The 15,683-nt window shown below is 34.9% G+C and overlaps 1 protein-coding gene across 1 annotated transcript in view; it reads right to left on the bottom strand.

The window, feature by feature from the left end:
- Positions 1-1,637: 1,637 nt before the first annotated feature.
- The window catches only part of LOC111088869 (roundabout homolog 2-like), a 59,125-nt gene continuing 45,079 nt past the window's right edge, over positions 1,638-15,683 (bottom strand). The window contains exon 3 of the mRNA XM_022400032.1: positions 1,638-1,665. Coding sequence (XP_022255740.1) covers positions 1,648-1,665 — 18 coding nt within the window. The 3' untranslated portion in view covers positions 1,638-1,647. The remainder of the gene's footprint in view (positions 1,666-15,683) is intronic.

Consider the following 15,683-nt stretch of genomic DNA (forward strand, 5'->3'; position numbering starts at 1 on the left):
CAGGTTAATTTTGATAAATAAAATACTGGGAATATATCTGTTTGTATTTTAATTTCGTGCAAAGCCAATCGAGGGCTAATCAACACCCACTGCCAACTCTTGGGCTAACTCTTTTACCAACGAATAGTGGCATTGACAGTTACATTATTACGCCTCCACAGTTGAAGGAAATTAGAACCTATTCACAGGCTACTTGGAATATGTAATTTTCGTTCATATCATAGAGTTTCATATCATATCATAATTTTCTTTCATATCATAGAGTGCTATGCACTGATATTCTACGAACCATCTTACCGTAACTAAAGACTATTTGATATAAAAAGAAGGTTCATTAGATGAGGGGGGGGGCTGTTTCTGAAATCCTCAACCGACGTGGAATCACCATCATGGAAGCTACCCACCTCCCCCAGGAAAGAGGAATACATCTTCCTGCGTCACCAACAGGCATAAGTGCGTATAAAGAACAACACAAAACAAGCATACAGCGTCTACCATGAGATCTACTAGAAATCTAAAGATTCTACAACGTCCATCTCTTGTATTTTAAGATTGGATAGGATAGACAGGCATTTTCTTAAATTTCTGGTAGAATTAGTTATGTAAAATTATAGTACGTAAAAACTCGAGAAATCAACAATAAACTTTATACTGTGGTTACGTTGTTCTTTTCTTTTGAATATATATAGATCTCATTTCTTATTCGTACCATAAAACTAAGGTAGTTATATCTTAGTACTTGTAATATAAAGTGTTAAATCCCACTACTAAGTAAGAAACGGATGTGATACTCGTGTCGCATCTCCTCAGTATACACAAGAAAACAATTATATGATAGGAAACAGGAGCCTTTGCTAGAACTTCCTTTGTGATTTAGCTGCTCATGTTGTACTTCTTCGATAAGTGATTATCTTTGAAGAACGTTACACAGCGACTTTTTATTTTTCTTTTCTGTAAAGTAGTTGTGGTCAACACGTTTCAGATGAACCCCCACGTTGGTCGCCAAGTGATTACTGGAATTTGTAGGAGGGTGTGTTCTGTCAAGGGGAGGTTCTTTAGTCAGATAAATAGATCTGGTCTGAAGGGTGGAGAACTCCTCTTGACCTGACGTCGAACAGAGCTTACACAACAACGACAAGCTAATGCAATGTACCTCTTTTTCCGGCATTAGCAAGAGTTGCATGCACCTGTTCAAACGTTCTTGTTGAGATAGATGCTTTAGGACTCAATTCTCATATTTTAGGCTTATTTTATAAGCATTACATTCGAAAGTTAATTAACTCAAATGGTGTAGCCGTGGCCCAATGATTAATGTTTTTAAAGGACAAATTATTGTAAACCATTAAATAGTTTGTTGAACGAAACTGGCCTCATTAATTTATTGGTTACTTTTTAGTCTCGAACCTGTGTAATTTTGATTAGAATTGCTTAATATATGCACTGATAAAAAGCAAACTCCAACAGATATCACGATAAATACAGTTATTAAGGCTTAGGTCGAAAATATGGTTAACAGTCAGAGTAATCAACTGAAGACTGGGTTTTAATCAATTCACCAAGTTTTTGTTCATCTGTTAATGGCTGAAAACGTTATTGATAGTATGAGTAACCACACGAAGACTGGATTTCAATCTAGTCACTCAGCTCTTATTCATCTGTTAATGGCTGAAAATATTTTTAAAATACGGGTAACCAACTGAAGCCTGGATGTTATTTAGTCACTAAGTTTTTATTTATCGGTTAATGACGAAAACATTGCTAACAGTAAGGGTAACCAACTGAAGCCTGGATGTTATTAGTCACTAAGTTTTTATTTATCGGTTAATGACGAAAACATTGCTAACAGTAAAGATAACCAACTGAAGATTGGATGTTAATCTAGTAACTATGTTTTTATTTATCTGTTAATGGTTGAAAATATTGTTAAGTTATATAAACCAAATCAATCGACAATATAAAAATGGGTCAAATCACTGTGAGGAAAAAAAACATTTAACTAGTCTAACGTATCGGCCAAACAGGACTACTAATGATTGAAGCAATGACCATATAATGTTTTTATTTACAAATATCTTTAAAACAAATTTTTGTATTTGGATTTGTTTATGAATTGTTTTAAAAATCTACAGACTAGCGTGATTTTAAGCATATACTCCTATTCTAGGCGTCATATAGTGGTTAAAGTGCCGTACCGTGAATTCGAGGGTTCATGGTTCATGTCCCGTTGCCGTGAAATTGCACTTTGGGGCCGTGGGTGAAATCAAGTAGTATTATTCGCTTAGAATACCCGAAAAGTTGGCGATGGGCACTATTGTCTATCATACATGCACATTGTTGGACTTACAGAGGAAAATCCTTCTGACAACATTGTTATGGTTGTTTATCATACATGCACACTGTTGGAACCTACAGAGAAAAATCCTTCAGATAACATTGTTAAAGTACCATACATGTACAGTGTTCGAATCTATAGAGAAAAATCCTTCAGACAACATTGTTATGGCTGATTATCATACATGCACACTGTTGGAACCTACAGAGAAAAATCCTTCAGATAACATTGTTAAGGTTGATTATCATATATGCACACTGTTGGAACCTACAGAGAAAAATCCTTCAGACAACATTGTTATGGTTGATTATCATACACGCACACTGTTGGAACCTACAGAGAAAAATCCTTCAGATAACATTGTTAAGGTACCATACATATACAGTGTTCGAATCTACAGAGAAAAATCCTTCTGACAACATTGTTATGGTTGATTATCATACATGCACACTGTTAGAACCTACAGAGAAAAATCCTTCAGATAACATTGTTAAGGTTGATTATCATACATGTACATTGTTGGAACCTACAGAGAAAAATCCTTCAGATAACATTGTTAAGGTTGATTATCATACATGTACATTGTTGGAACCTACAAAGATATATCCTTCAGATAACATTGTTAAGGTTGATTATCATACATGTACATTGCTGGAACCTACAAAGAAAAATCCTTCAGATAACATTGTTATTATTGATTATCATACAGCAGTTTCATTCCAATAAGTTTGTTGTGCTCTATAAAAATAAACCATTTGATCGAATTTAGATAACATAGTCTTTTTTTTTTCTTCTTAATCTGGTTCAGTGAACGTTTCCAAAACAGAGTTTATAAACCAAAATAAATATAAAATCTCAATATCAGGCAAAGAATAAATATTCCACAGAACTTTTCGGATCTGTTAACTAAACACTAGAACTTTATTCCATTCATGAATATTTTAGAAACTTCTAGAAATAAACAGTAAAAAAAAAAGAGTTTTAAACCACTGATTTCATTCTAGCTCACACTGTGCACAACGTTAAGTAAACTTTACTGGAAAATATAAGTTTTTTTTAGGCACGTGTTCTTCCTCGTTCGTGATATAACTGCTTCTATTTACTTCAGTAAAATATTTCGTGTCTGAAAGAAGATTTGCAGTTTTCAATACACGAATGTTTTAAAACCTATACATTCATGCACGTTATATTTCTTTAAACCTATTAATTTCATTTTTAACTCTCTACCAAAAATAAGACTTGGTAAACCAATATACAATGATTTAAACTTATTATTTCGTACATATTTTCACTGATTAAAAAAAAAAAAGTCTGTTAAGCTATTAACACATAAATATTTTTAACTTTGTCACCGATATAACACAGCTTCGGTAGTTTTGTTAACTGGGGGAGGAAACGTACGTAACGTTTCGCGTATAAAATGCTCTATAAAGTGGTTGTTAATGGGAATAAAAGGAAAATATTTCCAATTTCAGTAGTCTTCATCTTTCGGATCAAATGATGTGGCATTTGGAGTAACTACTTGTAATTACTCAAGGTTATTTGAAATTTAGTAACTCTATTAATATCAAAACTAATGAGGGATGTGTTATAATATGTCAGCCACAATATCTCTACTCTATATAGTGCCGACGAGGCCTTTCTTCCAATATCAAGGCTCATCAAGCAAGCTGGTATACGACAGATATAGTAGTGGTCTAAGCGCTGTTTATATGGTATGAACTAGATTAAAGAAAGTTAATAGAAATTATTATAGTTTATATTCAAGTCATTTATAAATCATGTTTTGGTGTAAGGATTAATAACACTATATCATTTGTTTACTTTAATTTATAACACTGATTATTTTATCTATTTTTTAGCTTTCATGTTTTGTGTTACTTCTATTAATATATGTCTCTTCTCCCTCTATTAATGTATGTCCTATCTTCCCTGATAACATAGTCTTATCTTTCTGTAATAATATATGTCTCTTCTCCCTCTACTAATGTATGTCCTATCTTGTCTGATAACATAGTCTTATCTTTCTGTAATAATATATGTCTCTTCTCCCTCTACTAATATGTGTTTGTTTGTTGAAGTTAAGCACAAAGCAACACAATGGGCTATCTGTGCTCTTCCCACCATGAGTATCGAAACCCGGATTCTAGCATTGTAAGTCCGCAAACATACCGCTGTGCCACTGGGGTGCACTAATATGTGTCTTATCTTCCTTAATGGTGTAGTTCTCTGGAAAGTTTGTTAAGGAAGATAACATATATGATATTAAGGAAGATACCACATATGATATTAAGAAAGATAACACATATATTATTAAGGAAGATGTCACATATATTATTAAGGAAGATAACACGTATATTTTTAAGGAAGATAACACATATGCTATTAAGGAAGATATCACATATGTTATTAAGGAAGATAACACATATGATATTAAGAAAGATATCACATATATTATTAAGGAAGATAACACATATGATATTAAGAAAGATATCACATATATTATTAAGAAAGATAACACATATGATATTAAGGAAGATACCAAATATATTATTAAGAAAGATTACACATATATTATTAAGGAAGATGTCACATATATTATTAATGAAGATAACACATATATTTTAAGGAAGATATCACATGTATTATTACAGAACATAAAACATATATTATTACAGAACATAAAACACATTATTAAAAAAGATATCACATATATCTTTACAGAACATAAAACATATGCGCATTCTTTACTCCAGAGGGACGAGTTAGCAAAAGGGCAGAAAATGAAAATACAAGCCTAATCGAACTTTCTATCATGTTGTATTATTACAAATTGGTTTTCGTTGTCTGTACACGTTTAAATTTGAATATTGATATACATAGCGTGTTACGAGTTTAGACTGGCAGTTGTCCATGGCATTGATTACTTCTCCTATACCATTACAACTACCGAAATATTTGATTTCTACATGGTTTCATTGCAGGAAAGAGTGCTTCTAAGCTCCATGTCATTACCTAAACGATGATACTTACACAAGTGTAATTCACGTGAACGGTTAGAGCCTCGGAAACGGTAATAGCGGGTCGTAAAGCTTCCATTCAGTTCAGGATACATGGAGGATATCCAGCTATTTAAGTGTCAAGTAAGGCTAACTACAGATTGATTTTTGTATCCTACGTTATTTCAACTCGATTCCATTCAGTTCAGGATACATGGAGGATATCCAGCTATTTAAGTGTCAAGTAAGGCTAACTACAGATTGATTTTTGTATCCTACGTTATTTCAACTCGATTTCAGCCATTCGTAATGGAAGAATTGTGATTAGAAACAAGGTGTTATTCATCAACCACACTGAAATAACACACTCAAACTTGCTACTACCGTACTCTATAGATACCGGAAATACGGACACAACAAAGAAAACAACGGATAACGGGAAGACGTTAAGCTAATATCACGCTTTCTTTTATTCGTGTAAGCTTACATCAAACAAATACCAAGTTTTAACTTTTAAGTTTGGCTTCCTTGATCGCAACTATTATTTATAAGCGATCGAAATGGAAATTACGTTTCATGGGAATAACTGAATTACAAATACGTGTATAAACTGTTAAGTATCACCAAACGAATTATTACTATTAAAGGTAAATTAAACTGATGATATCTTAATATCCACGTATTTTATTTCGTGTACAAACAACAAAATAGGTTGATAATGTTTTCTAAATACAAAAAAGTTCGAAGTATCATCATATGAAGTCTGAATTGATTTAACTTGATTAGGCACAACCAGATTTTTAACAAGCATATAAACAAAATATATGGGCTTTCAATAGCGGAGAAAATATTTTTACAAAAAATATATATGTGAAACACGTTCGACAGACTATTTTTTTTTCTGAACGTGGTTCATAAAGACATCTCTTTATGACTTGTTCGACTTTAAACGACCACTGGGCAAGGGCTTGATGTCGCCCAACTGGCTTTCATTTGTCAAGCTGACTTGACAAGAACAGGGACTATCAGCCATGGTCGCGCCGCCAGAGACATTTTACAACCAGATGACGTCACGATAACGTCTGCTGCTTCCATAGTAACGAGCTGCTAATTTCAACACGTATAATACCACATGTTTAATCCTTATGAAATTAAAAGTACGTTGAAAGATAAGCTATGTATACAAACGAGACAGAGATTGATTTTTACAGTTTTTTTTTTCTGTAGTCATGTATAGGCGAGAGCCTAGATGTTACCTGAATAGTTTTAGTCTTTCGGAACTAATTTTAGTTTGACGGAATGGACTGTGAATCACTTTAAATGGTCTAATGTTGAAAACATTCCCATGTTTGATGTGCATGAAGAAAACTTTAATATTGCTTCACATCTCATTTCAGCATTCCGTGTTTTTACAATGAAGTATGAAGTCAAATATCGTATTGTTGATACATAAAATTACAACAAAAGCTTTGGGAACATAAAATATAATTAGTTGTTTCTTTTCTTTAACTGTATGTAGTTTCCAAAGGAACGTTCAAGCCTTTCTCTTTCATCAACTATATGTTCGTTGGTGAGAATAAAAACGTATCATAATTCATTGTGACGAGAACAACCTATGTAGGTGGGGTGAGAGAGTCAATAGCAAGTGTGGAGAGTCGAAGAGAGAGAAGACGTTCAGTAACACAGAGAGTGGAGACTTTAGGAGTAAAAAGAACTGACAAGACCGGACAGTTCAGTAATACAAAGTTTGGTTTTGGTTTGTTGTAGTTACGCACGTGCTCTTTCCACCACGGATATCCAAGCCCGGTTTTTTAGCATCATAAGGCTGCTGACGTACCGCTGAGTCACTGGGCTCCTTAGTACAGTGGAGAGTTTAATTATACACAGTATTGGAGAGAGAGGGGTGGATAATTCAATAGTACAGAGAGTCGGAGAGAACATTTCAGTAGTCCAGATAGTTGGAAAGACGGGAGAGTTGAGCAGTCCAGAGAGTTGGAGGGAGATGACAGTTGAGTTGTCCAGAGAGTTGGAAGGAGAGGACAGTTGAGTTGTCCAGAGAGTTGGAAGGAGAGGACACTTGAGTTATCCAGAGAGTTGGAGGGAGATGAAAGTTGAGTTGTCCAGAAAGTTGGAAGGAGAGGACAGTTCAGTTGTCCGGAGAGTTGTACGGAGAAAACAGTTGAGTTGTCCAGAGAGTTGGAGGAAGATGACAGTTGAGTTGTCCAGAGAGTTGGAGGGAGAGAACAGTTGAGTTGCTCAGAGAGTTGGAAAGAAAAGCCAGTTCAGTAATACCGACTTGGAAAGAGAGAAAACTTCAGACGTACAGAGAGAAAGAAAGAGAAAAATTCATGATTAGAGAGGGTTTGAAAGAGAGGACGTTTAATTAAACAAATGAATTTCTCCTCTCGTGTGATTTTAGTGTAAGAAAAAAGACTGCTATACACCCCTCTCTCTCTGTATCCCTCTTGAGAGGGACGCAAATGTTAGCTGTTTTGTTTTTAATAAGACAAAAAAAAACTCTCCAACATTTCTTCCCTGGAAGAAAATGAGAGCCTATCATTACGCATTGTTTGGCTGCTAAAAGAAGAAAGCTTGCATCCGAAAGTAATCGTTAGACGTTCTTTACAGTGAACGACTGTAGTAAATCTCATAGGCAGCCGACAGAGAACGAAATGAGATGAACTAACTGCAGATGGTAGGTGACGAAAGCAGTTTATGTCGTTTCTCGGAGAATCTTACACACTTTGAAGCTCATATTTATTTCCCTGCTTCCGGCCTCTTGTGGCCCATTATTAGCGAAAAAGTTTCTCTCCAGTTACCAAATGATCCTCTACCTAAGTCTCGGCCTAACATTTTTTTGTTCATCGTAGCAAGAGGAATGTTTAAGTATTAACAAAGAGGAGCTGTTACAAAAATAAGCCTATTGCCAACTCCATCTTTGGTAAAAATATAAACTCAACTCACATGTCGAAATTACAGGGAAATACTTTCTGTGTGACCTTCTTATGAAAAGGCGGTCAATAATAAAATACTCAAGATATCTCAGGCTTTAGGAGTTATCCCCGTTAAGGTTTATACCCACATATTATAGTTTGTTTGTTTTGCTTTAGAGGAAACCCACATTAGGCTATCTGTTGTGTCCACCCAGAGGAATCAAGTTGTAAGTCCGTAGACTTCCCGCTATACTATCGGGAGACATATATTTATGCTCATTCTAGTCTGGTCAGTTCTGGTCAGTTTGAAAATACATCATTTCTTATCAGAGAAACTACATATTTTTTATTCACAATTTCAACATAATTAAGAATGAACATAAAATAAGGGTTTTGACTTAAAAGACATCAAGGCAAGTCAGAAGTTCGTATATATATATGTGACTTAAAAGACATCAAGGCAAGTCAGAAGTTCGTATATATATATGTGACTTAAAAGACAACAAGGCAAGTCAGAAGTTCGTATATATATGTGTGTATGCAAACATGTTTGTAATACCTCGGAGTATATATATGTGTGTGTGTGTGTATGCATACATGTTTGTAATACCTCGGAGTATATATATGTGTATGTGTGTATGCATACATGTTTGTAATACCTCGGAGTATATATATATGTGTGTGTGTATGCATACATGTTTGTAATACCTCGGAGTATATATATATGTGTGTGTGTGTATAAGCATACATGTTTGTAATACCTCGGAGTATATATGTGTATGTGTGTGTGTATGCATACATGTTTGTAATACCTCGGATTTTAAGGTGGATTTGCCAGTTTAAGTTCACGTTTTTGGTCATTGTTTATTCTATACACGTATTTGCTTAAACAGAGAAAAAATACAATAAAGAATTTAGCAAGCCAAGTGATTACTTATTTTCCATTATTAGTTTAGTCTACTGATAGATTTTGTTAGACTGTTTTCTTCCTATCGAAACCTCACTTATTAGGGCAAGATTTGTTCCTTACAAACTACCGACCTATAGATTAATCTTTTCCTGCATAATACGTTATATACCATTATAAACAATACCCCGTAGTTACTAAAACAGTGTATTCGTTGAACAATGAAACTGAAATGAGAAAAAGGATTGTTGCACGAAACGATTGTAATGTTTATTACAATGTTATTTTGTTTCTCACGGACAACAACGAACGTAATATAACGGAATTTGTTTAAATAATATAAGCCACTAATCAAAGCCCCCTCCCCTGCGGACTTACAACGGTAGAAACCGGGTTTCGATACACGTGGTGGGCAGAGCACAGATAGCCCATTTTGTAGCTTTGTGCTTAACTACAAACAAACCAATCAAATCACTTCTTTATATTCTAGTCTGTTTCTCCAGCTTCTACTTGGGAGCTCTAGACCTCTACACTGTAAACTGGTAGTTTGTACTTGTACCAGAGGAAGCGTGTTAAATCCCAATATTGCCTGCCCGTATTATCGAGCGAGGGATTGTGGGCAACAGTCTACTAGAAGAGTGAGACATACCTGGCTGAAGGGACTTCCACAACGTCCGCACGCAATGCCCATTTCCAAGCTCAGATAAATATGGATTCTCTAAATGAGAATGGTAGCAAGAGGTCTTCAAAAACAGAGTCGAATGTGGCCTAGCGGTAACGAGCCTCGAACTGTGATTCCTAGGGTTCATAGTTCGTGATCCCTTGTCGCAAAACTGAATTCCACATTTTTGTTTTTTGACAGGGGGGTGAGTATAAGAGTGACAGTCAATCTTCATTATTCGGTCAGATAAGAGTAATCCAACAGTTGGCAGTGGGTGCCTTCCCATATTTCAAAATTAGGGACGGCTATGTGCAGATAACCCTTGTTTTGTTTTTCAAAAATATTTTAGATATCGAACAAACAAATAATATACCGAAAAATAAATAAATAGAACGTTGAAGTAAAAAAACCGAGCTTAGTTGTTCTTCCTAATTGTTTCAAATAATTTGCCATTACAAAAACTTTGAAAACCTTATTAAACAGTTATGCACTCTGCCTCAAGATGTGGATAATGTTGTTTTTCTGAGTCTTTCCCGAGGAAAAGATTCAAAGCTTGTTAGATATCCGGTAAAACCGGATTATATCGCTTGCAATTGGCCTTACGCCAAATCATATGTGGTTTCAATGATATTGTTAGTTTACATAAAGTCAACAGCTCCACTCGAAAACGCTCTTGATTAGCCTAGAGCTTAGCATTTACCCATATATAAGGTTAGTCCTCTTCGCCTTTTCTCGTTTCTTATTATTATTTATTTTATTTCTTTCCAAAGAAAGAGCCATGGTGAAAAAAACATTCATACAGGAGAAAATTGAAATCAACTTTTTAAAATGTTTATTACGCTTGCCAAAAGCAATATATATCTGACATTCTAGATTATCAAAGCGCTGAGGTCATGAGAAATAACAACAACAATAATAATAATAAAAAAAGAAAAAGATTAACTATATTTGGTGGCAAGGAAGTTTGAAACGTTTCACTAGCGGCATTTCTGTGTTGTCATTTTTTATCGTTAAACACTGGAATGCTTTTAACGAAAGTAAGTTAAAAATGCTCGGCATTCTGGAGCGATAATACATAAATGTATGTGTAACAAAAAGGTCTGTAAAACCTGCATATATATATATATATATATATAACACACACACGTCATTTTCTCTTACTATATGTACAAAACATACGTGTCTTAGTATATCAAATAAAAACAATAAATGTATCATCCTGTACTCAGAGCGATTGGTGTTGCCGAACCAAATCTAAAAACACTTTTCAATAAAGTTCATTGGATATTGTGCAAATCTCTGAGAGCGTATGTCTCGTTTCCGTTAAAGTTTATGAAACATTAAACACTTTTCAATAAAGTTCATCGGATATTGTGCAAATCTCTGAGAGCGTATGTCTCGTTTCCGTTAAAGTTTATGAAACATTAAACATTCCAAATGATACTGACAATATTAATACCCGGCATTTTTAACTGGTTTAGCCTTAAAAGCGTTGCTTGTATTTGAAACGTTTTTTGTAAGTGATTTATGTACGAAGTTATCTTGTTTAACAACAACGTTTTCTCTAATGTTATTCCGTTTCTGCATACAGTTTGCAAGACGTCTCTCTGTTCCGTGTTTCATTGGGCTACGTTAAGCACTTGTTTCCTTACTGATGGGATTGAACATCGAATTTTAGCGCTATAAGGTCTCCATGCTTGCCGCTGAGTCATCGGGAGATTTATTTAAAAAAAAAATCAAACAGAAATTTCGTAACCATATAATTAGATTATTAGTCACCCGTGAGGGTGATTGATTTAGATACTTAGGGTATTTGATTTAGATATTGATAAAACTGGTAATTTTAGACAATATGGAATCAAACACTTGTATTTTATGCTGTAAGACCGGGCATGGCCCAGGGTTAACGTGCTTAGCTGCGTATTGGAAGGTCCAAGAATATAGATGCTATGCATCGCTTAAGCTCGCTTTTCACTTTCGGCTGTGGGGGTCATATAATTGACTGTTAGTTACTGAGGGTCACAAAATTGACTGTCAGTTGCTGGGGTCAATAATTGACCGTCAGTCACTGGGTTCATAAAATTCACTTTCAGTTGCTGGGGGTCAATAATTGACTGTCAGTATCTCTCTTCAGTTAAGAGTAGTCGTGTGTGAGGTGATGGCTGCTGATTGGTTGACCCTCCTTCTGGTCAACTGTTAGAAATTACGAATGATTATGCCTGAACTTGTGGATCTTTGGCTTAACCATTTAGCTCATGTATCTCCAAAGTGACGTTAAGATTAAAAAATTACAAAAACCAGAAAACGCTAAAAAAGCGGGATTTATTACCCGAGGTGGGCAGAGCACTGTGTAGCTTTGTGTTTTACAACACACAAACAACTACCAGAAATACCAAATATTTTAATATGGCCAGGCGGTTAGGCCGCTCGACTCGCAATCTGAGGGTCGCGGGTTCGAATCCTCGTCCCACCAAACATGATCGCCGTTTCAGCCGTATTCGTTAGTGAAAGAGTTGGTGATGACTAGCTGCCTTCCCTCTAGTCTTACACTGCTAAATTAGGGACGTCTAGCGCAGATAGCCCTCGTGTAGCTTTGTGCTTAACTTAAAAATAAAACATTAGATTCAGTCAATACTCCAATGCGGCTATGGAAATTAGTTTTGATATATAGTGGACTATTAAAGATATTCTAAATTCTTCAGATGGACTTATTTTTATAAACACTATCGACTGGAACGGCAACAATTTTACTGCTTTAAGTGAACGTTGCCAACAGAAATCTGCTTGAGCATCGTTAGGCTTATCGGACTGTTCTGGTTTTGGTTAGTGTCATGGCTGATCTCGTCTGACAGGCTGTACAAATATCTACCCCTACACGAATCTGCTTGAAACGTGATGGGATATGCAGTTTGTTTTTTTTTGTTTCGTTTTTTTTTCTTTTTTTTTTTCATGTCCCGAGTGAGCACTGTACAAATAGTCAGTTAAGTGCCTAACACCATACTGTAATACAAAACTATTTTCCTCAGTTCTTACTTCAGCAACTTAAACGTATTGAAAAAAAAATTTTTAAATGAAAAAGAAACGCCCGAAATAAACTGATAAAACTCGACAAACTAGATTAGAGTGTAATATTCAAGTTAACTGATATTTTTAAGTCTAGTAACATATTAAGAAACTCGGTTTAATATACAGAGAACGATGGTGAAACAAAACTCATGTGAAAGAAATACAAAAGCATGTTTCACGTATAAATATTCTAGTTCACGACAGGCCTGTAAGGTACACGAAAGGTCTGGAAGATATACGACAGGTCCTATGAAGATACACGACAGACCTGTAAGATATACGACAGGCCTGTAAGATACACGAAAGACCTGTAAGATACACAATAGACTTGTAAGATACACGACAGGCCTGTAACATATACGACAAGCTTGTAAGATATACGACTGACCTGTAAGATACACGACAGGCCTGTAACATATACGACAAGCTTGTAAGATATACGACTGACCTGTAAGATACACGACAGGCCTGTAAGATATACGACAGGCCTGTAAGATACACAATAGACTTGTAAGATACACGACAGCCCTGTAAGATACACGACAGGCCTGTAAGATACACAACAGGCATGTAAGATACACGACAGACTTATAAGATACACGACAGGCCTGAAATCAGTCCAGCAGTATTACGTCTCTAGCTTTGGACCCCGTGATCCTCAACCTCTTTTTTCCAACCACTAAGATCCATGTGCCCCTTAAACCTTGTGATAGCCCTGGAATCCAACGTGCTGGGCATAGGAACAATCAAGTATTCACTTGAACACTCGAGATATTCGGAAGTGGCGAACGTTGTAAACATAAAACTTACATAGGAACAAGCTTAGCGATAACTCTGAGTATTTGTACTTAACGCTCAGTATAAGTACCTTTATTCATCTGTTGAAGTGTTTTAGAACAAGAGTAGGTCGGTAAAATGTACATAATGTATATAATGTGCTTAAACGTGTTTATTATTGGAATACATATACACTGAAACGTATTAGAAACTAAGAACAAAAACAAATTGTTTAAGCTTTATATATAAGATGCCTAAACGTGTGTATTATTGGAATAAATATACATTGAAACATATTACGTTTTGTTCTTAGTTTAAATTATTTAAGCTCTGTATATAAGATGCTTAAATTTATTCCAATAATACACACGCTTATATATAGACTGAAACATATTAGAAACCGTTATTTTGCCAAATAAATAATAAAGGGATTTCTAACAACACAGAACAGCAGTAAACACACGTGTGACACTCATATAAGCGAAAAGTTACAGACTTCGTATTTTACGTAAATTTATGTGCTTTACGTCCATAGCTACAAATTATTTTTTTCTCAGAGAAGCAAAATGCCCAGAAATGATAGTTTATATCACAACAGGTGAACACCCAGAAATGCTAGTTTATATCACAGATGAACGCCCAGAATTGTTTAGTTTATATCACAACAGGCGAACACCCAGAAATGTTAGTTTATATCACAACAGATAAACGCCCAGAACTGTTTAGTTTATATCACAACAGGTGAACACCCAGAAATGTTAGTTTATATCACAACAGATGAACGTCCAGAACTGTTAGTTTATATCACAACAGATGAACGCCCAGAACTGTTTAGTTTATATCACAGATAAACGCCCAGAACTGTTTAGTTTATATCACAGATGAACGGCGGTATTGATCGTTATCAAAATGTTACAAAATGTGTTTTGTTTTTTATCTTAAGACCAGTATCGTTTCGTTTCAGTTCGTTTTGAAACACCTCCTTTTCGATTTTGGCGGAACTTTGAGATTAATGGCCTTTCACAAGCATCAAGTTTTATTTTCATTCATCTGTGATATAAACTATCATTTCTGGGCGTTCATCTGTGATATAAACTAACATTTCTGGGCGTTCATCTGTGATATAAACTATCATTTCTGGGCGTTCATCTGTGATATAAACTAACATTTCTGGGCGTTCATCTGTGATATAAACTAACATTTCTGGGCGTTCATCCTTAATTCATACAGTAAAATAACTTCTACATCAGCTCTTCTAGTAGAAGTGATTAGATAATTAGATACATCAAGGAAGTACACAGGCTGAACTTACTTTCAGTCGTTAATTGATAGCATGAGTAATCTGTCGTCCGAAGAAACAAAAAATAGATAATTACAACACTCGATGAGAAAATATGAGAAATTTTACTCGTTAATTAATTAGGTCTCTAATAAAAAAAAAATCCAGCAACAAATCTCGATACGCCATGTTTAGCAAATACATAGGCTAGCCAAATCGTGTACAGTATTTTTTATGCTTCTTCAAATGAGAATAGATAAAACGCAATTTAATTTATTTTCATTTAAAAGACGAATTTTCAGCATCGTCTTATCAACTCACACCTTGACGAATATAAGAAAATTCAACGAATACAAGCATAACATGGTTCCCTATATAGACACGTACAGGATATATTGACACTCGCCTTTCAATGTATTTATTTAATTTATACAGTTTTAAAATGATCAACAATGTGGAAATTGGGGTCAATGGGGTTAATTCATTTGAAGGTATTTAAAAAAAAATAATTAAGAATATTTGTCTGCCTATACACCTATCACTTCTGAATAGGTTGGTTTTAACTACACCTATCACTTCTGAATAGGTTGGTTTTAACTACACCTATCACTTCTGAATAGGTTGGTTTTAACTACACCTATCACTTCTGAATAGGTTGGTTTTAACTACACCTATCACTTCTGAATAGGTTGGTTTTAACTACACCTATCACTTCTGAATAGGTTGGTT

This window comes from Limulus polyphemus, unplaced genomic scaffold (genome assembly GCF_000517525.1).
Source record: "Limulus polyphemus unplaced genomic scaffold, Limulus_polyphemus-2.1.2 Scaffold4616, whole genome shotgun sequence".
Classification (NCBI taxonomy): domain Eukaryota; kingdom Metazoa; phylum Arthropoda; class Merostomata; order Xiphosura; family Limulidae; genus Limulus; species Limulus polyphemus.